Below are 24,010 nucleotides of genomic sequence, written 5' to 3'. Positions count from 1 at the left end.
GTTGGGATCTGATGTTGTGTCTGAAGCCTGAGTTGCTTCATGCGGATCAGAAACTGAAGAAATAAAGCATTGTACAGAAGATAAAACAGATTTATGACTTTATTAATGGTGGTTATTTAGGACTGGAGATTGCATAAAATGTATTTTGTGAGTGGAATCTCACCAGTCGTAGTTTCTAGTTCACTAATGCTGACAGATACATTTGTTACAGTGCCGTTCTTCTTTTCCAGGAGTGGTATATCTTGAGTCACTTCACAAACATAATGACCTGTATCATTATTCAGTATGTTTGTGAGGTGAAGAGTTGAACAGCTCTTTGTTTGATGCTCTTGAAGTTCCTGCTTTGGATCTGAAAGTTTTGTTTCATTGATGAACCAAACAACTTTAACGCTGTGTGTGGATGTATTCCAGCAGCAGCTGATTTGAGCAGATTCTCCTTCATTCACAGTGATGCTTGATGGACTCTGATTCACAGACAACTCACTTGAACCTGCGAGAGAAGCGAAAACACACACAAAAAAAAAGCACATGAATGCTCGCATTTGCTGTTGCTCCTGCTCTCGATGATGTTGTAGCTTTCAGTGACATCAAAATGTAGGACATTGTAGGTTGTTTTCCAATTTTTATCTCTTTTGTATTTAACTATGACTAACAATTCTATTGTTTGGCCTAGAAGTAATACATTAGTGCTGTTTATTTGAAATTCTTAGACATTGATTTTGACATTGACATTTTTAAATACCACTATTTATGCATAAGATATTAGTTTTTATTATAAGATTGTGTAATTTATTTAGCAAATATAGTTAATCAGCTAGTACTCTCATAAATAAAGGTACAAAACATGTCACCATTTCTAAGGGTACAGTTTTGTACATGTGTACCTTAAAAGGTACGATTTTGTACCTTTATGGTACAATGAGGTATACATTTGTATTTTTTATGTACTATTTTATACTTTAGGGTCAAACTGTGGACCTGATAGGTACAGGTGACATGTTTTGTGCCTTTATTTCTAAGAGTGTACTATTATCTATTTAAAGTATGCATTCAATTAAAATGCACAATGTTTTTTTTGCAAATGCATCCCAGCTTAAAGTGAAGAATTTATTCATGCTAATTTATTCTATAATCAAAATCATATCATTTATTTTGGCAGTTTGGAACGGCAGTTTTTCTCTTGTGACTTCAGTTTAATGGATTGGGCAAAGTATGTTTAGCCACGCCCCTCAAAACATTAGTTTTCTGTGAGTGAAAGATGAGAGGAGGAGCACAATAATTAAACCCCGCCTCCTACTCAATATTCTGTTGTGAATACATCATCACACTGTTATAAATGTCGGCAGAATCTTCTGTTTCATACAGACTTTAATAGAAAAAGGTGTTTAATTACTTAGTAATAATGATTAAGCACTTGTATGTAATAATAGATACCAAAATAAACAAAAATAAGTTCTACTTCTAGTTTCCTTCCCTACTTTGTCTCTTTAGACCAGGGATTCTCAAACCTTGAGGTCCTGCAGATTTTAGCTCCAACTTGCCTCAACACACCTGCAAGGATTATTATTGAAAGCCTAGTAAGACCTTCATTAACTAGCACTGGTCTCATTGGGGTTGGAGCTAATATCTGCAGGACACCGAACCTCCAGGACCAAGATTGAGAACCCCTGCTTTAGACTATATAAATATACACTCAAAAAATGATGTTTGCGCTTTGTTCAAACTAATTATTTAAAATGAGCTGAAACAACACAATTCTTAATTTTTGGGGGGAAACTTAATTGTTTTTTTGTTAAATCCACATAAATTTGTAACTCAAAATTGTGCATCCAGTGGGGTTACAGCATTGCTATAGCTATAAGGAAGCTATAAGGAAACATTGCTATAATTCTTTAATAGTTACCAAACCACTGAAACCAATAGTGAGAATTTAAAGTAAAGCAACATCAAAGCAGAAAACCGAAAATGACATTGAATATATATTTATAGATGAAGATAACTGCAAAATAAAAATATTAGTCACAATCTCTTCATCCAACACTGATGTTTACAGGATGCTGTTAATAATGCCAACTAATACTGGACTATAGTTTTAAAGCTTAATGGTAAACGTATCAATTTTCCACCTGCACATGAAAAAGTGTTTTCCAATTGCTTATGCATAAGAAAAGTATTAACTTTCTGTTTCTTACCTCTGACATTTCACATTTAATTCAATGTGTTGCTTGATTTTCTTGATTATTTGCTTGTGAAATGTAACAATTTCTTAATGAAAATGATCACTTTAAAAAATTATTTCCATTAAATTTGCTGATACATAACTGATATATTAGTAGCTATAAGAAAATCATTTTAATTAATTTTATTTTTGACAGCAATCAAAGATAACATTCATAATCATTATTTTTAGACAATTATTACAAGCATTTATTAAAACAGTTAAAAAAATTGTGTCATAAATATCTTCTTCTGAGTGCAGGAAGGAAGCGTCATCATCTCTCAGCTCTATTATTGTTGAGTTATTTTATATATAGTTATATTTTAAAAGGTAAACTAATACTAAACAGTGTCCTACAGTACCTGAGCTAGTTTTCCAGTCATGAAGTTATTTCTTACCTCTGAAATAAAGGCACGACATGAGGAGCCCGAACAGGAGTCTGGAGGAAAACTTCATTTCTGAGCGGCTGCTGAACTTTAACACGTAATCTTTCACACTCGGACTCTTAAATTCTTCCTTCCATTCAACTTATTGAAAAAATGAATGCATCAACAAAATGTTTTATTATAAATAAAAACTGATATAATCTACTATCAGAATATACTGACAGCCAAACCATTAAGAGTCTCTATATATGCTACAGGAAGTGACATCACAGATCTGATCAGCACACCCCAAATTTCCAGTCGGTTTCACAGAACTGTAACTCTCTCTTCTTCGACTTCAGACATTAGATGTGTGTCTTCTTCAGTCTTCAATTGAGATTCATTCAGCTTTTCAGTGTCCACTACTAGAAATGTCTCTTTTTCCAGTTTTTCATCTTCTGTCGCAGCAGTATCTTCAGCTTTCTCTGTGTTCCCACTTTCTTCATCCTGTACAGAAACTTTATCACCTTGTTTTACCTCTTCAGTTTCGTTCATCTGTGTTTCCCCAACCTCCAGGTCTTCATTCTGTCCTCCTCCTGAGTCTACAGCATCATCATCTGCTTTAGATATTGAATATAGTATTAGATAAATTGCTTATATGAAGTATTTAAACTGCATGTGGCACCAAATCTTACCATTTAGATTTACTTACCGTGTTTTGTCATTACTAAGAGGCAAAATAAGTGTATTGCTCATGCATTAAAAACACACCATAGAGATTAATTGTTAGATACTGACTCTATATATTTAGACCTCTAACCACATGTTAGTATCTCAGTAATGCTGCAAGTCTTAATATGTTATGTCAGAGTTTCACAAGCTTTCAAGTGGTCATGAACTGCATATTTTAAAGTTGTACCAAACAAGTTTTTTTTTTTATCTGCGCAAATGCGAATAAAAAAAGAAAGAAGTGATTTCTATTTTAACTTTGACTTGTATTTCATTACAGAAAATACAACAAATATTATTTAATGTGTTCCTTATTATTTTTATTTATTTTATTAGCTTTTTTCAAAATAAACTTGTAATTTAATCTTGGTTCTTACAACACATTCCAAAAAAAACGACGAGCGGTAAAGCATTTTCCACTTCTTAATGTTGCTGTTCCTTTTCACAACACTTAAAAGATGTTTAGGGACTGTAGACACCAAGTGATGAAGTGTTTCAGGTGTAATTTTGCTTCATTCTTCCTGCAAACAAGTCTTAAGGTGGGCAACGGTACGGGGTTTTTGTTGTTGCATTTTGAGCTTCAAAATGTGCTACACATTCTCTATTGGAGACAGGTCAGGACTGCAGGCAGGCCAATCAAGTATCTGTATCCTCTTCCACCACAGCCAGGACTTCTACAGCATTTATTAATATAGTTATATATTAACTACTGTGTATATATATATATATATATATATATATATATATATATATATATATATATATATATATATATATATATATATATATATATTATGAATAGATATAAATATATGTATATATACTATATAGTATGGTAACACTTTACAATAAGGTTTTATTAGATAACCTTGGTTACTGTATTTACTCACATGGACTAACAATGTACAAATGTAATTCTATTAACTAATGTTACCAAAGATTAACAAATGCTGTAATAAATGTTTTGTTCCTTGTTTGTTCATGTTAGTAAATACAGTAACCAAGGTTAACTAATAAAACCTTATTGCAAAGTGTTACCATATTTCTCTTAGTATATTTATATATATGAAGTGTTCAGATGCGAAAATCTCTAAATGCCATCTGAAATTTTCTTCTAAAATGAGCCTTTTTCACAAGCTCCTGTGTGTATCTTCAGTAAATCCACTTTATGGCAAAAAATAGGTTATTTGCATTGCCTTTAAAGGGAAATAACTCCACAAAAATATTGGAGGCTGAGAAAAATGTTCATTGTAGAAGAATATTTCAGAGGTTTTTGCATCTGAACACTTCATATATAGTTATGACTTAACTAATATAAGTTCAGGAGAGGTATAGTAAGTTTATGCAATACAATACTCAATACAAACAGATAATCATAAACACCTTAATCATATGTAGCCCTCTCCTTCCACTTATAATCATCATTTAGAAGTAATAAATTTGATATTTTCTGTTTTTTAAAAGAGTTACCTGGTTTTGATACTGTATTGCGTTTGTCATCTCTGTTGAGGTAAAAGAAGGCCATCAGCAGACAGATAAAGGGCAGACTTCTCAAAATGTAAATCATCACAATATTCCTCGAACTACCTGTAAAAGATATGTATAATTATTTATTTAGCAGTTGGTCTTTTGACAATCATGAAACATACCTAAATAGGAAATCTCATGCTTTTTACGTGCATAAATTAAGACTTAGCTGTAACTTTTCTTAAATGAAAGCTAAACGGATTTGTTTTTAAATAAACATATATCAAAATCTACCAAGTGCACATTTATGGCTAAAATATAAGTGTTAAAATATAAAATAATATCTTACTCTTTGTTTGAGGCTCCTGTTGATTTTTATTATCTTCTGCACTGGGGTGGTGAAATACATCTGGCTTTTCTTCAGTGATAATTATTAATGACAACAATTAATTCTGACACTTATCCTACTAGTTTAAGACTCCATTTTGAATTTATTAACAAATATTATTAATTTATGAATGAAATGAGACGGGGACAAACCCAAATCGCCAATTTAATCACTGAAAATATACATCATGTTTTCCAATAACAAGGTGTAAATACTCACTGGAGGTTGAGCTGGGAACCGTGTAAACACACTCTGCAAAACATCAAGAAATGGGGTCATGTCTTAAAGGGAAAGTTAGATTAGATTAGATTCAACTTTATTGTCATTACACATGTACAAGGCAACGAAATGCAGTTTCGGTCTAACCAGGAGTGCAATAGCAGCAAGTGCAGGTTATAGGTAGAAGTTATAGAGTGCAGCTATAGAAAAACTATGGTGATATTTACAGATGGATGTACTATGAACAGTATATACAGGTTGTATTAGCGATGAACAGAGATTTACAAAAATGTTTTCACTCAAAAATAAAAATTCTGTCATCATTTACTCATTTTTTTACTCGTTTCAACCCATTACGTGCTTATTTCTTTTGTTGAACACAAATTAAGATATTTTGAAACATGCTGATAAGCTGTATTCATTGACTTCCATGGTATTTATTTTTCCTACTATTGGGATCAATGATTACTGGTTTTCAGCTTTCTTTAAAATATCTTATTTTGAGTTCAACAGAAGAAAGAAACTCAAACGTTTGGAACCACATGAATAAACTGTCCCTTTAATACAGACCTATTTAAAATGAGTTATATTGTGACGTGATATCCTTTTTCTTTAATGAAATCACAACACAAGTCTTTGAATATGCAATAATTTAAATGCAGTTTTCATCTGACCTTCAGTTGTTGTATGAATTTCATTGACGTACAGCATCATTCTGTTTCCTTCATATTCCATCAGAACTGGTATATCTTCAATGGCTTTACAAACATAATCTCCCGTGTCATTTGTAACCGTATAGATGATGTTTAGCACAGAACAGTTTTCCTCTAAAGATGTCTGACTGAGTCGCTTTTCTTCAGGAATTCGTTCCTCGTCCTTGAGCCAAACTACTTTCAGACTTTTATTTGTCTCTGTTGTTTTCTTCCAGCAGCAGGTGATTTGAGCCGATTCTCCTTCATTTACAGTGATGTTGGGCAGACTCTGATTCACAGACACGTCCTCGTATGAACCTGTGAGGAGTAATAGTAAGGAAATCATCCATCACAGTTACATTGGGAAAATGTGCCCAGGGCTATATTTTTGAGAACTGAGAAATATGTTCTTGCGGGTATATATGAATGCATTTTGTGTATAAAAATAAATCCTACGAGACGGTACCGCTGACAATTACCACTGTATTTACACTGAAATAAAATTATTCATTGGATTTACAAATTTTTTTAAAGGCAAGTCATTTATTTGGGCTAAATTTAAACAAACTAGGTGATTAGTTACTAAAAGCGAGTAAACCAATTGCTTAAAAAAGCAACAAGTTGACTTTACAAAAATAATGCAAGTAAAATCATTGTACATTGGAACTGTTAAATGGACTTATTTTTATAATTATGCAAAATGTACTAAACTTTTTTAAAGTCAACTAATTACTGTAATTATCACAATATTACATATTTGGTGCTTCATTAAGTCTATAAAATCGACAATTATAGCCTGTATTGAATCTAGAAGACACACTGGAAGAGCAGATTTATTTTACTGTATGTCATTTTGCAAGATACAGAAAAGCTGTGGCAAAAATAAAATATAATAAAGGTGTATTAGAAAAAAGTGATTAGTTTACTTTTATTATTTTTTATTAAAGTAAGTACAATTTGCATAATTATAAAAATTAGGTCAACTGAACAGTTCCAGGTTACAATGAGTTTACTTGCATTATTTTTGTAAAGTTAACTTGTTTTTAAGGCAATTGGTTTACTCACTTTAAGTAACTAATCACTTTTTACAGTTGAACATTACTACATTTAATTTGGTTAAATTAAGCATATAAAAATTATTAATCTTTTTTTCAGTGTATGGCTTTTCCAGCATGACTGATTTGCTCTGTAACTCAATGTGAATTGCGTAAGAATGGCAAAGGACGGTTCCAGAAACCAGGTAAAAACCAGGTAAAATGACCAGGTAAAAACAAGAGAGTTTTTCTCTTCTACACTGTTAGACATTTTGTTATATCTTTGCGGTAACTTACTGGCAGCACTGTTGCCAGCAAGTTACTGCATCAGCCCCTTTACAGTAACTTATCTGTAGATGTGTTTTACAGAAGCAGTGTCATGATCTCCAGTCATCCATTCCTGACTAATCGCTGGTGAACTACAGATGTGTTAAGGAACTACAAATCCACACACACACCTGTTTCCGGAACTCTGATGATTACATGCACACAGCTGTAGCGCTTTATGAACTGATTACATGAACTACTTATTCACCACACAAACGCTAGTTCAGTAGGAAGTCGTTAATGTTGACGTGATGTGTTGAGGTAATGTTTGTATGCTTGTCCTGATGTTTCTTTGTTTTTTTCCTGTTTGTATTTTTTGACCACAGCCTTGTCATGTCGTTGAGCCTGCTTAGTCGCCTATTTTGACCGTTGCCTGCTTTTGACTACGTACCTGGACTGTCCTTTTTGTACTAGCCTCACCTGTTTTTGATCTTGTTTGCCTGCACGAATATCTTATTATTATTATTATACTGCAATTGGATCCTTGCCCCTGTTGTCCTTCACCTTAATTTCTTTACAGTAAAATAGCCTTACTTCTTATTAAGGTAAAATGCACTTTGCCACATTTTAATTTCACATTATGACAATTTTAAAGTAGTTTTACTGTAATATATTTACATTTTACACTAGCCGCACACAACCTTTTGTATTGACTATTTAATTAGCATTAAAATACTTAGAAGTAGATTACTTTGATTACAGTAGACTACAGTAATCCTTAATATGCCGTAAGTTACTGTAAACATTTAGTTACTGTAAAATGATCCATAATGAAGTGCATATTACCATAGTGAACTGTAAAGAATGTACAGTATGTGGTATTTTACTGGTCATTTTACAGTAAATAATCGTATAATTGCAGCAAAGTCTAATAGTATCGCTTGGGTTTAGGGAAGGAGTGTTTTTTTTTGTGTGTTTTTTGTATGTGTGGTGTGTGTGTACGTTTTGTGTGTGTGTTTTTAAAAACAAACAGACAAATATATTATAATAGTCTGTTCAGAAAGTAGGCAACGAAGTGGCGCAGTAGGTAGTGCTGTCACAGCAAGAAGGTCGCTGGTTCGAGCCTCGGCTGGCTCAGTTGGCATTTCTGTGTGGAGTTTGCATGTTTGCATTTACAGGTAGGGTTTCTTCCGGGTGCTCCGGTTTCCCCCATAGTCCAAAGAAATGCAGTACAGGTAAATTGGGTAGGCAAAATTGTTTGTAGTGTATGAGTGTGTATGGATGTTTCCCAGAAATGGGTTGCGGCTGGAAAGACATCCGATGCGTAAAACATGTGCTGGATAAGTTGGCGGTTCATTCCACTGTGGCGACCCCGGAATAATAAAGGGACTAAGCCGAAAAGAAAATAAATGAATGAATGTTCAGAAAGTGATCAATTTATCAGTTTATGGAAAAAATTTGTTTTTCTCATCTAGTTTTCTTTTGAAAAACTATTAGTTGAGATTAGGAAAGGAGTGTTTTTTGTGTGTATATTGTGTGTGTATGGTGCTTTTAAAAACAAACAGACAAATATATTATAATAGTTCATTCAGAGAGTGAACAATCAATAAAATCCTAATAATGGAGTGTAAAACACTTAAACAGTCAACAAGCCCCACTGAAAGGCACACAGAGACTAAAGTGCATTAAAGCTAATACCTATTATACCTAAAGCTAATACCATTTAAGCCAATACCTATACCTAAGCTAATACCAAAATAATGCATGAACTAATATGCAAACATTAAAAACATACTGCAAGATGTTTGAAATAAATGATATTGAGATAAACTAATATCAGAACTTTGGTCACACTTTATTTTGATGGTCTGTTTGTTGAATTTAAGTTACATTGCATCTACATGCAGACTAATCCTAGACTGTTAGGTTAGGGTTGGGGTTATGGTTAAGATTAGTGTAGTATCAGAACTTGTAAATTAAATTACTATTTGCAGTTATGTTTAAGTAAAGCTTTTTTTATGACATTTCTTCCAAATTCAGAGATTATTTGCATAAAATATTTAAGTTGCCGTTTGCTGATTTGTTCATATTAATTATAACCTTTTCACAGTGTTTTCCCCCTAAAGTCATTAAGAATTCTCAATTTCAAGAAAATAATATTTCAGTCTATCTAAATGTCATGTTTTAATAAATGTCTGTGTGTGATAAAATAATATATGTACAGTAGAAGTCAGAATTATTAGCCCTCCTAAATTATCAGCCCTGTATATTTTTTTTTCCTCTGTTTAACGGAGAGATTCTTTTTTTTTTTCAGCACATTTCTAAACATAGTTTTAATAACTAATTTCTAAAAACATTTAAAAAGAGCCATTTTAAAGTGTCATTTAAAGGCTTAACTAGGTTAGAGTAATTAGGGAAGTCATTGTATAACTATAACCATTGTGTAGTTTGTTCTGTAGACAATTGGAAAAAAAAATTGCGTAAAGGGGCTAATAATATTGACTTTAAAATGTTTTTTTTTTTTAACTGCTTTTATTCTAGCCGAAATAGAAATGGCTTATAATTTTGACTTCAATTTTCCCATATGATAAATCCTACATTTTTCTTAAACCTCCAAAAAATAATCAGCTGTTCAGACTGCATGTTGTTCTTACCTTTGAAGCAAATGCAGGACAATATGAAGCCACACATCAAAGTGCAGGAAAATCTAATTTCTACGCAATTAGACCTCCAAAACTAACATTAACACAGAGAGAGAGAGCCGCTCACATTAAAACACACAGAGAGTCATCCTTGGGTGTCGCCGTCTTCATCATGTGATCAAATCTACTCTTTCACTTCTGTCTTCGGTCAAGTTGAAGTAAAAGTGTGGCTGTTACACACTAGTAAAGTTTCCCAACCACACCTTTCACTGATTTGAATATTCTAATAATGGACCAAACATTTAAAATTAAAATTCAAAAAATCAATGCTCTGTAAACTATGACATTAAATAAGTCAATAAAGATAAATAAAACAAATTAAACCAATTAAAAAAAACACCATTCCCATTGTGCAAGAGAACAATAATGATTTCATAATCATAAATAATGTCAATGTTGGTCTGTTCAATGGTAAAAGCCTCTAATTTGTGTTTGATAAAAAAGTAATGAGACCTTAACTCATGCTTCTTTGTTAATTTACATGCTAAAACATCTGTTTTTATTACAAATGTTCAAATAAGTGAGCAAGTACAAATACCAGTGTTAAAATTGGGGAAAGGTTGTTTATTAAAATCATTATCATCCAAAAAAAGTACTATCCATGATTGCCTACTTTTCAATAATGAAATTATGTGTGAAATGTTTTCAATTGATGCTTTCAAATATATTCAAAGCTTAGATATTCATTATTGTATTAATAACTAACTGAGACGTATTAATTTAAAATATATAACATTTAACATCAATTTGTTAAGAAATTGACAAAAATGACATGCTCGAGTTTCTATTTGTATGTGATATAACAATAGTTTTTTTTTCATATCAATCATTTAATTGGAGAAATTTCCCTTACTGAGTGATGAATAAAGGTTTAATATAATATAATATAATATAATATAATATAATATAATATAATATAATATAATATAATATAATATAAACTCATTTATTCATTTTCCCTCAGCTTAGTCCCGTTATCAGAGGTCGCCACTGCGGAATGAACTGCCAACTTATCCAGCATACGTTTTACGCAGAGAATGACCTTCCAGCCACAACCCAGGACTAGTAATATAATATAATATAATATAATATAATATAATATAATATAATATAATATAATATAATATAATATAATATAATATAATATAATATAATATAATATAATATAATATAATATAATATAATATAATATAATATAAAGTAATATAATATAATATAATATAATATAATATAATATAATATAATATAATATAAAGTAATATAATATAATATAAAGTAATATAATATAATATAATATAATATAATATAAAGTAATATAATATAATATAATATAATATAGTATAAAGTAATATAATATAAAGTAATATAATATAATATAATATAATATAATATAATATAAAGTAATATAATATAAAGTAATATAATATAATATAATATAATATAATATAATATAATATAATATAATATAATATAATATAATATAATATAATATAATATAATATAATATAATATAATATAATATAATATAATAGCAAAATGAGTTCCTGAGATTTCTTGTATTCATGTCTTCATATGTTGTTATAATGTGTGAAACACCCCATTCATTCATTCACACATGCAGACATATTTAAATATTTTGTTCGGTTCAATATTCAGCCACTATAATCCACAGTACAGCACTACTTCTGATTTATTTACTTCCATGACATTGCAAATTATACAGGAAATGTCCTTTTTAGGACTGAATCATGAGTCTGTCTGCATTTTCCACATGTTGGAAATCATAGAGCCTTATTAACCAATGTTTTAGTTTTCAGTTTGGTTAAATCAACATGCATTTCTTTCATATTTTCATCTGTAAAGTTCTTCATGTCAGTTGTACTAACCAACATTCTCAAACATGACCTCCAGAAAGATATTAATATTGGTAGGCATGCACTGTAAAGAAATATGTTGCTCACTTAAATGTTTAAGTTGAATCCATTTAACTTTACAAGTCATTTTAACTTGCATCAGTTAACATCAAGATAACACTTAAGTTGACACCTGATTGACTTTGTAACTTGCGTTGACATAAACACATATGTTGTCATGTCTTTTTTATTATGTAATTTATTACAGTGTGCTGGACATATCTCTTTGTTAACATTCTGCAGACTTTGCATGTGAAGTTAATTTAGCTGCTGTGGTTGATTTGGTTTGGTTTGGCCTCTTCAGCTCTGCTGTTTTCACTGATGCATCTGTGATGCCCATGAATGTTTCTGTTTTTTGTAGTTTAACGCACTGATGTTGTTAAGATATGGCTGCTCACTATACAGCCATTCAGATACAGATATGCTGAGAGCAAAGCTGCAGACTGCACACTGAAAAAATGATTCGCTGGATTTACTAAATGTTTTTAAGGTGAGTTGTTGCAAACAATTTATTTGGGCTGAATTTAAACAAACAAATACATTTAATTTGTTTGTTTAAATTCAACCCATATAAATGATTTGCTACCACTTATCTTTAATAGATTCGGATTTCTGCCTGCCAATCCGTTCCAGCATGGATCAACGTTTATCCTTTTTCTTATTACTTCATTAATATGATTATTTAAATAAGTACTGATCACACATTATTTTGATGGTCCGTTTGTTGAATTTAGGTTACATTGAATCTACATATCCACCAATACTCATTTGATTAGAAGTAGACTGTTAGGTTGGGGTTGGGATTAGTGTAAGTTGACATACTTGCAAAGTCTCTAATATTCAGTTAAATGTCTGTTGAAGGAGCAGCATCAACAGATATTAAGCAGACAGTCTTCAGTCTAGCCTAAGAATTTAATTTTGAAATGATTTTGACTAACGAATAAGTTAACACACTGCTTTATGTAAGAATGTTCAGTGTCCTTACTCCTCTTATTGTTTGTCTATTTTAACTCTATTTTCAGCAGCCACCAAACTAGGTCAGAGGTTATGGAAACCTTGAGTGGAACTGAAGGGCTTGATGACTAAAAACAACTGTTCCTATTTGTATAATTATGTGTTAACACTGTCTAAAGTATTATTATTATTATTATTATTATTATTATTGTTATTATTATTATTATTATTATTATTATTATTATTATTATTATTATTATTATTATTATTATTATTATTATTATGTGTCTATTCTGTTTAAAGTGATTTTCAGTTTTATTTCAGATAGACATTGTGTAGTAAGAATATAGCAGCCTGAATGCTGTTTATACCAGTTTTGAACTAGTTTGATAAGACAGCTGAGCGTAGGAAGAAACAACCTTGGGTTATGACAGATTGTCTCTTGCATCTATATATGCATCCAATGGGTCAGTTTTACAGGTCTGAGACCAGCTCTTAATTGTCTATGAGTGACCTGACCCAAGCCTCCTGTCACCATCCCTATCTGGATTCAGATACGACCCCGCATTGAAATATTTAGAATTGTCTATCTTTGTTTTAACCAATCGGAAGCTGTTACCTGAATCACACCCTTTCTGGTCTTGCGTAGAGAGTATAATTGTTATTGATTTGTGATTTGTAAGCAGAGCAGTCTAGGAACTCATTGCGAGTGTTGAAGCTGGCTTCTGCTGATGGAACTGCAAATCTTCAGTAAACTTTATTTATTTGAATCTCTGACTGCGGCTCTTCTTCATCTGTCAGACTGGTCATTCTTTGGGTTCAAACTGTAAATTATCCCTACACCTTAAATTACTAATAAATCCAATAAATAACATTTTTCAGTGCATTTAAACAAGCTCTTTGACCAATTTAAGATATGATTTTACATCTGTATCACATTTAAGGGATAGTTTACCCCCCAAAAACTAAGCCATTTACTCATTCCACGCTTGTTCGAAACCTGTTTGAGTTTCTTTCATTTGTTGAACTCAAAAGAAGATATACTGAAGAATGTGGTAAAGTACAGCCATTGACGTCTATAGTATTATATATATTTTTATTCATATACTATTGACATCAATGGCTGCTTTCCCCCCAGAATATCTTGTTAGGTGTTCAGCAGATGAAAGAAATTCGTAAATACATCATTTTCAGGGTGAACTCTAGCTTAAATGCATGTTTTGAGTCTCATTATAAACTTCGAACTGATATTACTCCCCCAAAATCTTCATGCGCCCAAATAATTTGCTGTATGTTCAAACTGCTTATTTAAAATGAGCTAAAACAACACAATACTTGAGGATTTATTGCAACAGCACAATTGTTTTATGTTCAATCCACTTAAATTTGTAAAAACTAATAAGTTAACATAACTCCTTCATGTTGCCCCAACACAAATCGATAGTGTTAAACCCAGCATTTTTTACAGTGTGTTTTGAGTTAATGTTGAGCTCTAAATGACTTTAAAGGTTACTAAGATAGTTTAAAGTGTTGTACCTCCGCTTAAGCCATCTGATCTTAAAGGGTTTTTTTTCACAGGGTGTTTTGTCAGGAAGTGGTCAAACAACATCTTGAGAAACAGGACGTCCATCAAGGCCTATGAACAGAGAAGAGTCTGCATGAGTGGGCTTGTGGTTTTTAAGATATCTACTATGTCTTTTACAAACTTTCTGTAAAAAGGAACTATGGTTAAATATAATGTAAATGATGTCTATTACTGACTTTTACTCAGTCTCAGGCCCCATCAACATGACAATGGATTGAAGTCAATCTGCAGATGTTTAAACCAGGTGTGCCCAAAGTTTTTCCTATCAAGGGCCTAAAACCAAACTGGATTGAGGGCTGTGGGCTAAATAAATACCAAACTGTATTACAATAAATTTCCCAAAGGGGCATTTCCTAAAAATGTTGCTTTAAATCATATTAACTATTCATTCATTCATTTACTTTTTGGCTGAGTCCCTTTATTAATCCGGGGTCATCACAGCGGAATGAACCGCCAACTTATCCAGCACATGTTTTATGCAGCGTATGCCCTTCCAGCTGCAACTCATCTCTGGAAAACATCCATGCACACTCATTCACACACATACACTACGGACAATTTAGCCTACCCAATTCACCTGTACCGCATGTCTTTGGACTTGTGGGGGAAACCGGAGCACCCAGAGGAAACCAACGCGAACGCAGGGAGAACATGCAAACTCCACACAGTAACGCCAACTGACCCAGCCGAGGCTCGAACCAGTGACCTTCTTGCTGTAAGGCGACAGCACTACCTACTGCACCACTGCTTCGCCCCATCATACTAACTGATGTAGTATAATTTTTTATATTTTATACTGAACTTATTACAGTTAAAACATGAACAATCCCATTTAAAACACAAAGGAGTTCAATGCTGAATACTCTAGTGAAGCTGCTCCTGTCTTCACCTTGATTTGCTCACAGATGACTTGTGCATTGTCCTCTATCTGTCAAGTGACAGTATTTACATTTTAAAATTCTGATTCATTTACAATATTTAATTGAATCATTTAATTTCAGGTGGCGTTTTGTAGCTCAGCAATAAAACAAACAAAAAAAAGGTTACGTTAAATTTTAAATGACAACCTCCATCAAAGGCATTCATCCAAACCACCTCTCCATCATTCTCCCTCTCTATTCAGATGGGATGGCGGGCCAAATCAAAAGTTACCAGGGGCCATCTTTGGCCCATGGACCCTACTTTGGGCATCTCTGGTTTAAACCATTATATCCTCCTATACATAAAGAAATAGTTCACCCAAACCTAAAAGTTAAGTCATCGTTTGCCTGTCCTCCACTTGTTCCAAATCTGATTGACTTTCTTTCTTCTGTTGAACACAAATGTGGCACAATGGCTCAGTGGTTTTGCTCTAACCCTAACCAGAAAGTTAAATCCAACTAATTAAGGTGATCCAACTAATCAAGATGTTCAAGAACACCTCGATTAGTTGGATCAGCTGTTTCATTAGGGTTGGAGCAAAACTGTACAGAGCTGCAGCCCTCCAGGAATTGAGTTTGAGAGCTATGCGGTATAGAGTCTCCTTAGAAAGGACCAACAGATAAAATTTTCATTTGTCACTTGTGCAACTGATTTGGTGAGTTTTAATGGGAAGCTACTATTAATGTTGTGTAATGAGGTGAGCACAGTGGTTTAGTGGTTAGCACAGCAAGAAGGTCCTGTGAACGTGGTACAGGTGAATTGAATAAACTAAATTGGCCATAGTGTATGTGTGTGAATGCAAGAGTGTATGGGTGTTTCCCAGTACTGGATTGGAGCTGGAAGGGCATACGCTGTGTAAAACATATGCTGGATAAGTTGGCGGTTCATTCCGCTGTGGCGACCCCAGATTAATAAAGGGACTGAGCCGAAAAGAAATTAATGAATGAATATGGCTCTTACACTAAATTTTATTTGTTTGTTTAAATTCAGCCCATATAAATTGTTTGCAACCACCTACCTAAATGCAATTAATCTTTTTTCAGTGTACTAATATGACACAACCATTTTATAAAAGCAATAATCCCCATCAAGCTGTGGTTTATATGGAATTTCAGTATAGAGTTTGGATTGATGGAGAATTCTTTGACCTTTCCATGTGTTTATAAGAATGTGACAACATCACCTTAGCATGAAATAATCAATGCAGCAGCACACAGTGGTTTAACGTCAAATTCCTGACAGCACAAGAGAAAAGATGATCTCATCTGAAAGTCCAGAACCTCCACACAGCCTTGTGCACCTGCTCTTACTCGCTCTGTATCCTAGCAACCAGAGAGAGAGAGAAAGAGAGAGAGAGAGAGAGAGAGAGAGAGAGAGAGTGATAGAGAGACTGAGTGTTGAGCAGTTCGACTAGTATTCAGTGTCTAATCATGGCAGGTAAATGGTTAATTGAATTGTGGGTTGTTTTTTCTTTTGCTGAGCACTTCCAAGGCTGACGCCACATTTAAGCTCCCGTCTCACAGCTTGAACACTCCCAAAAACATCCTCACGAGCACTTTAGCCAAGACCGCTTAATTCAATTCAGTTGCATTCTGAGAGGCCTTATCGATGTGACAAATGATTATGTGTTAATATGATACGCACACACTTTCTTTCAGGATAATGCAGTTTAGAGCTGCAACAAAGCTGTACTTTAAATGTATAGCGAGCAAGCTAAATAAGTAAAACCTTGCAGTAAACAGACTGCTTTGATATTCCTGTATTCAAGTCAACATAAAATCAAAGTAACCCCTGTTTACCTCAAGTAGGTCTCACTGCAGCCTGGAGACCTCCAAGTGGGACGGATTTTACTGCAAGTAGGCTGGATGACCTCCAAGTGGGAGGGATTTATGCCGCAAGTGGCCTGGGTTTAGGGTTGTTGTAGGTGTAGTTGACATTAATAAAACACAATAGGTTACTGTAAGGTTGGGTTTAGGGTTGGGGTAGGTGTAGTTGACATTAATAATACACAATAGGTTACTGTGAGGTTGGGTATAGGTTTGGGGTGGGTGTAGACATTAATAAAATGAAAACTCCAGGTTTGTACAGACCACTTGGAGCTCAAGTCCCATCCCTTTAGAGCAGCTTCCGACCTCATTTTACCCTTTTTGTCTACCTGGTCTTATTTCACACAATTCATCTTTTTTTCCCACTTTCAGTTTTGTTTATATGGAAACAATGCTTGTTTCCATAGTAAAATCTCTAAATTAGAAGAAAATACACTGTACAAAATGCTGGGTTCCACACAATCGATTTGTGTTGGGACGACATGAAGAAATAAAGTTAACTTATAATTTTTTTTTACAAATTTAAGTTGATCGAACATAAAACAATTAAATGGTCGCAAAAAAACTGAAGAATTGTAGTTTGTACATACAGCAAACATGCTTTTTGAGTGCACATATCAACAACTCAAGTAATTTATAATCTTTAAAGTCCATGTGAAATCAAAATGTACATTTAATTTTGCTTACATTGTTATTCTTTAGGTGATCAATTAATCGGTGCAAGAACAATTAATCCATTGAAAAAACAAGTTTCTTTTGGTAATCTTCAATCAAAATCTGACCATTCCTTCTGTTGACATTGGTTTGACGGCTTTAGCCACAATATTCTTAACCACACCCCTATAACCTTTCAAGCCCCACCCCCTTAAAATCAAGCCCCTCTCCCTTCACAATATTCTGCTTCAGTTGCAATCGCATTAACATACTGAAATAAAAGTCGTAGCAATTCTGGTTCACATTAAATTAGACTTAAAATCATAATTTCAAGAGTTTGCCCTTAGCTGATGATTGATTATAAAGCATGTTTTGCATGCTGTCCTGGGAGAGAGCCCTAAGCTCAGGAGATCCCCGAGCCCGGGGCTCCTTCCCATTGCAGGGCGAGTGGGGAGTTTGAGCTCAAGTGGGTCTCGAGAACTCCCCTGCTTAATAATGGTGAATGTAGGAAAGAGGAGAGCCCGGGGAAAACCCACACAAACATGGGGAGAACATGCAAACTCCACACACAAAGGCCGACTTGGCCAGGTAGAGATCTGAGCCAGTGGCATTCTTGCTGTGAGGCAATGATGCTAACCATTGAGCCTCCGTGCTGCCCTGACAAGGAATGGAGAAGAGTAGGGATGGAAGATGGCTAAGCTAAGATACTCTGGTTATTTATGGTGATTTAGGAATCGTCTGATTGGTGGATCATGCATTAGCTAATGCAGGTCCAGCTGCTGTCGATCATAAGCACATGCTGCTCTCGAAATTAGTTTATAAATAAACTTCACTAATCATATTTGTATCCTTGGTATGTTCAAATAAGTGCTGACTGTGTCATTTAAATAGATTATGTCTATTGTTTCTCTTAAGTATTGAAATACCCCAGGGATTTTTGTGCCAAATATCCAGTTTTTAGAGGTCAATTCAGTGAAACAGAATCAAGGTACTTTAAAATCATGTGGAAGTCAAAATGTAGGAAATACCTTACACTAAAAAATATATAGTACTCTATTTTAATGTTCTAGGCGCAAAGTCGAAAGCGGATAGTGCAAAAGTATTAAAGGTGTGTCCGAATCCACTTTTGCGGAACGGAAAAATACGCTTTATTTTACACCGCGGCGCATGGTCTAACAGGGTTGTGCTTATTCTTTTAATGAGTTATGGGTGTGTTTTGAGCATAACGTGCATTAAACCAATCAGAGTCTCATCTCCCATTCCTTTTAAGAGTGAGTTGCATAATGCCATGGTGTATTTGCTATTTACATGGCAGACTTTGTAAATGGAAAAACTGAATGCGTCACTAGCGAGAAAACAGTTAAACAGACCATCTGCAGCGCGAGGATAAAGAATGAGCCTCCTCCAGTCAGCCTCTTTACTTTCTCTTTCTCTCTTTTGTGGATAAGGAAACTGAAGTCCACTGAAGACATCCATAGGCCCACATAATTAATTTAATTTGTTAAGATCAAAGATTTGTTATAAAACTATTTCTAAATTCAGCTCAAATTTCCAGCAAATGAATAAATGAACAATAATAACGAAGTTATATCCAAACAAACGTCCTATGCTCCATTTGGTCCAAAACCCGACAGCTGGACAAATCTAAACTTCTTTTTAATAAAAAAAATATAAATATGCATATAATTAATAATACTGCTAATAATAATAACAACAATAATAGTAAACAAAAGCAAGATGTTGTGAATAAACTGAAAAAGCCAATCATTTTTGTAATATTTTATTCCTTTAATTCTTTTTCATTTGTAAAGATATTTGTGTATTACTGTACATCATGTATTTTAGTTTCTCAAAATAGCAACGCACCAACAATGTGCCTCAACACACCTCTTTTCTAGACCGCAACACCCATGAGTTCACAAAGTAGCGCAAATGGATTTGGGAAAATTAGGGTTGCGCTGGTCTGAAAATAGCAACACATCGCGGCAAACACGTCTTGCACCTTATTGCACTGAGTGTATGATAGGGCTCATTAAGTGATAAGTCAAAGCAGGCTAAAGGTTGCTGTAAGGTCAACTGCACATGTCTCTTCACCTGATATCACTGTTTTCCTGTCCCGCTGTCTGAAAACTTTCTCATAAATTATTTACTGATCTGTATGGGGGGAACGTCTCCCTTGAAGGACATTTTGTGAAATAGAAAATCAACATAGGAGAAGGATGTGAATTTGTCCTTAATCCCTGATGTGAAACTCCATAGAGATGTTGTGTCAACATCAAACTTCAATTATTTGGGCAGCATTAGACTCACTGCTGCAGACAAATCTCATTCTGTGAGGAAAACAAGAGCATATGCATACTGATACTATGGTGATGAGGGTTGTTGCCATGGTGTTGCTGAGTAATGTGCGAACATATTTGTGGGTGGTTACCAGGTGTTGCTAAGAAGTGTGTTAACATGGGAGGTTGCAAAGGAGAGTGTAAACTGGTTGCTAAGGTGCTGCTACGAGCATGTAAATATATCAGTGGTTGCCAGGCTGTTGCTAAAAAGCATGTAAATGTATAGGTGGTTGCCATGGTGTTGTTATTGAGTGTGTTCAAACATTGGTGGTTATAGGTAGGTATAACATATAGGTAGTATCCAAGGGCCAAGTAACAATATGGGTGGTTACCAATGTGTTGCTATGGTGTTGCCAGGGAGCATGTATCATTGTCATGTTGTTGATAAAGTATTGCTTTTGAGTGTTTTAATATGCGAGTGGTTGCTAAGGTGTTGCTATGCAGCATGTTATCATATAAGTGGTTACCGTGGTGATGCAAAGGAGCATTTTAACATATTGTTGGTTGCCATGTTGGTTAAGAAGCATGTAAACATATTAGTGGTATCTAAGTTGTTGCTAAGGAAAATGTAAGCATATGTGTGGTAGACATGTTGTTGCTAAGGGGCATATAACCATATGGGTGGTTGTCAATGTGTTGCTATTGTGTTGCTAAGGAGCATGTAAACATGGGTGGTTGACATGGGATTGATATAGTATTGCTAAAGAGTGTGTAAAAATGGGTGGTTGCTAAGGTGTTGATATGGAGCATGTAAACATAGCAATGCTTGATATTGTGTTGCTTAATAGCATGTAAATATATAGGTGGTCACCATGGTGTTCCTAATAAGTATGTTAATATATTATTGTTTGCCATAGTGTTGCTATTTTGTTGTTAAGGAACATGAAACTATATGGGTGGTATTGATGGTGTTGCTAAGAATGTGTAAACATATGTAAACATCGGAGTAGTTCCCAATGTGTTCATATGGGAGCATGTAAAGATGGGTGGTTGGTTGCCAACGTATTGTTATAGTATTTCTATGAAGTGTGTAAAATTATGGGTGGTTGCTAAGGTATTGCTATTGTAATACTAGTTATGGTGTTGCTAAAGAGCATGTAAACATAAGCGGTTGCCATGGTGTTGCTAAAGAGTATGTAAACATTATTGTTTGCCAGTGTTGCTATGTTGTTGTTAATGAGCATGCAACTATATGGGTTGTATTAATGGTGTTGCTAAGGAACATGTAAACATATGAGTGGTTGACAAGGTGTTGATAAGGAGCATGTAAACATGGGTGGTTGCCATGGCATTGCTATAGTATTCCTATGGAGTGTGTAAACTTACGGGTGGTTGCTAAGGATCATGTAAACATATCAGTGCTAGCGGAGATGTTGCTAAGGAGCATGTAAACATATAAGCAGTTGCCATGGTGTTGCTAAAGGCTATGTTGTGGTTAAGGAGCACTGTAACTATATGAGTGGTATTAATGGTGTTGCTAAGGAACATGTAAACATATGGTTGCCAATGTAAATATACGGAGCATGAAAACATGGGTTGTTGCCAAGGTATTGCTATAGTATTCCTACAGTGTGTGTAAAAGTGGTTGCTAAGGTCTTGCTATGGAGCATGTTAACATATCAGTGCTTGCCATGGTGTTGCTTAAGAGCATGTAAACATATAGGTGGTTGCCATGGTGGTGCTAAAGAGTATGTTAACACGTTGTTTGCCATAGTGTTGCTATGTTGTTGTAAAGGAGCATGTATGTAACTATGTGGGTGGTGTTGCTAAGAAACATGTAAACACATGAGTGGTTCCCAAGGTGTTAATAAGGATCTTAAAAATATGGCTGGTTGCCAAGGTATTGCTTTGGATTGTGTAAACCTATGGGTGGTTGCTAAGGTGTTGTTAGGGAACATGTAACCATATGGGTGGTCCCCACAGTGTTGCTATGAGCATGTAAACATATGGGTCATTGCAGAGTTCTTTCACAACCCAGGATTGATGTTGCCCTCTGAATGAACTTCCCTTCTCTACATTTGCACCTGTGAGATGATGAACTCTCTAAAACAGACAGATTGACTTTCATTTCCTCTCTCGCCCAGTACCAGCGCTACAGGGCAAAGTAATGTAAAATGATGTAAGATACTAACAAATATCATTAAGCACACACAAACACACAGATGTTCCCGCATGAGGTGATTTAGATTCACACTAAGTACTGCTTTTAGTGTCACAACATCAATCACTGTTGCACTGCAAAGCAACACATGACTCTCTTCTTCCCGTAGCCATGGACACTATAGGATTTTCAGCAACAGCTAACAGTATATATTCACTATTAACTTTACTTCAAAGGAATAAATATGTACTACACTGTTAACCCTAATAAGTTGAGACTACTCAAATGATTTGAGGAAAGTGATTTCCTCAGTAGGTGATTTCTCCCCGTGTTCGCGTGGGATTTCTCTGGGCGCTCCGGTTTCCCCCACAAGTCCAAAGACATGCGCTATAGGTGACTTGGGTAAGCTAAATTGTCCATAGTGTATGTGTATGAATGAGTGTGTATGGATGTTTCCCAGTGACGGGTTGCGGCTGGAAGGGCATCCGTTGCATAAAAACATATGCTGGATAAGTTGGCGGTTCATTCTACTGTGGCGACCCGAGATTAATAAAGGGACTAGGTTGAAAAGAAAATGAATGAATGAATGAATGATTTCCTTAGTTCGTTTGAGTAATGGAAAACCGACGACTGAATTAATTGAGTTGACCAAATGTAGTCTATTTATTGAATTAACTTAAATGTTTAAGTTCAGATAACTCAAATGTTTAAGTTCAGATGACTTAAATGTTTAATTACAGATAACTCAAAAGTTTGGGTACAGATAACTTAAATGTTTAAGTACAGCTAACTTCAATTTTTAATTACAGTTAACTTAAAATGGCTAATAGCTTAAACTTCCAAAATTTTCAGCTTTTATATTCTTTACTGGGTGACGCAGTGGCGCAGTTGGTAGCACAATTGCCTCACAGCAAGAAGGTCACCCGTTCGAGTCTCGAATGGGTCAGTTGGCATTTCTGTGTGGAGTCTGCATGTTCTCTCTGTGTTGGCGTGGGTTTCCTCCGGGTGCTCCGGTTTCCCCCACAAGTCTAAAGACATGCACTATAGGTGAATTGGGTAAGCTAAATTGTCTGTGTATGTGTGTGGATGGATGAATGGATGTTTCCCAGTGTTGGGTTGTGGCTGGAAAGGCATCCGCTGCGTAAAACATATGCTGGATAAGTTGGCGGTTCATTCCGCTGCGGCGACCCCAGATTAATAAAGGGACTAAGCTGAAATTAAAATGAATGAATGAATAATTATTCTTTACTTAAATACTCCCAGGGCTGTTTATATCAAAGTTGATATTTGGCCGCACCATGATGGTGTTTCGTAACATCTCATTTTTACGAGGTGGGTTGTTAGCTCAACGCTCAACCTGGAGGACCAGGACGTGCACACATGCACTGCGGACAATTTAGCTTACCCAATTCACCTACAGCACATGTCTTTGGACTTGTGGGGGAAACCGGAGCACCCAGAGGAAACCCACACCAACACAGGAAGAACTTGCAAAATCCACACAGAAAAGCCAACTGACCCAACTGGGACTTGAACCAGTGACCTTCTTGCTGTAAGGTGACAGTGCTAACCACTGCACCACTGTGTCACCCCTGTGTGTATATCAATTAAGAAAAATGTATATAAGCATTTAAAT

General features: G+C 34.6%; 1 protein-coding gene across 1 annotated transcript; it reads right to left on the bottom strand.

Moving 5' to 3' along the window:
• Window positions 1-2,910: 2,910 nt before the first annotated feature.
• On the bottom strand, window positions 2,911-10,172 carry LOC130214271 (uncharacterized). Its single transcript, XM_056445868.1, has 6 exons — window positions 10,034-10,172; window positions 6,061-6,396; window positions 5,387-5,419; window positions 5,129-5,197; window positions 4,783-4,899; window positions 2,911-3,203 (listed from the first exon to the last, which is right to left on the bottom strand). Exons 1-6 carry the CDS (start codon window positions 10,068-10,070, stop codon window positions 2,911-2,913), a joined length of 885 nt encoding a protein of 294 aa, XP_056301843.1. The 5' UTR covers window positions 10,071-10,172.
• Window positions 10,173-24,010: the final 13,838 nt, after the last annotated feature.

The sequence above is a fragment of the Danio aesculapii genome, chromosome 21 (genome assembly GCF_903798145.1).
Source record: "Danio aesculapii chromosome 21, fDanAes4.1, whole genome shotgun sequence".
Lineage (NCBI taxonomy): Eukaryota > Metazoa > Chordata > Actinopteri > Cypriniformes > Danionidae > Danio > Danio aesculapii.
This window is presented reverse-complemented; position numbering and strand designations above follow the sequence as displayed.

Coding starts and splice junctions, on each gene's coding strand:
- LOC130214271 (XM_056445868.1), bottom strand. CDS start 10,070: ATGTGTGGCTTCATATTGTCCTGCATTTGCTTCAAAG. Junction 4,900..5,128: donor ACAGGAGCCTCAAACAAAGA/GTAAGATATTAT, acceptor TATCTTTTACAG/GTAGTTCGAGGAATATTGTG. Junction 3,204..4,782: donor CAATACAGTATCAAAACCAG/GTAACTCTTTTA, acceptor CAATATCTAAAG/CAGATGATGATGCTGTAGAC.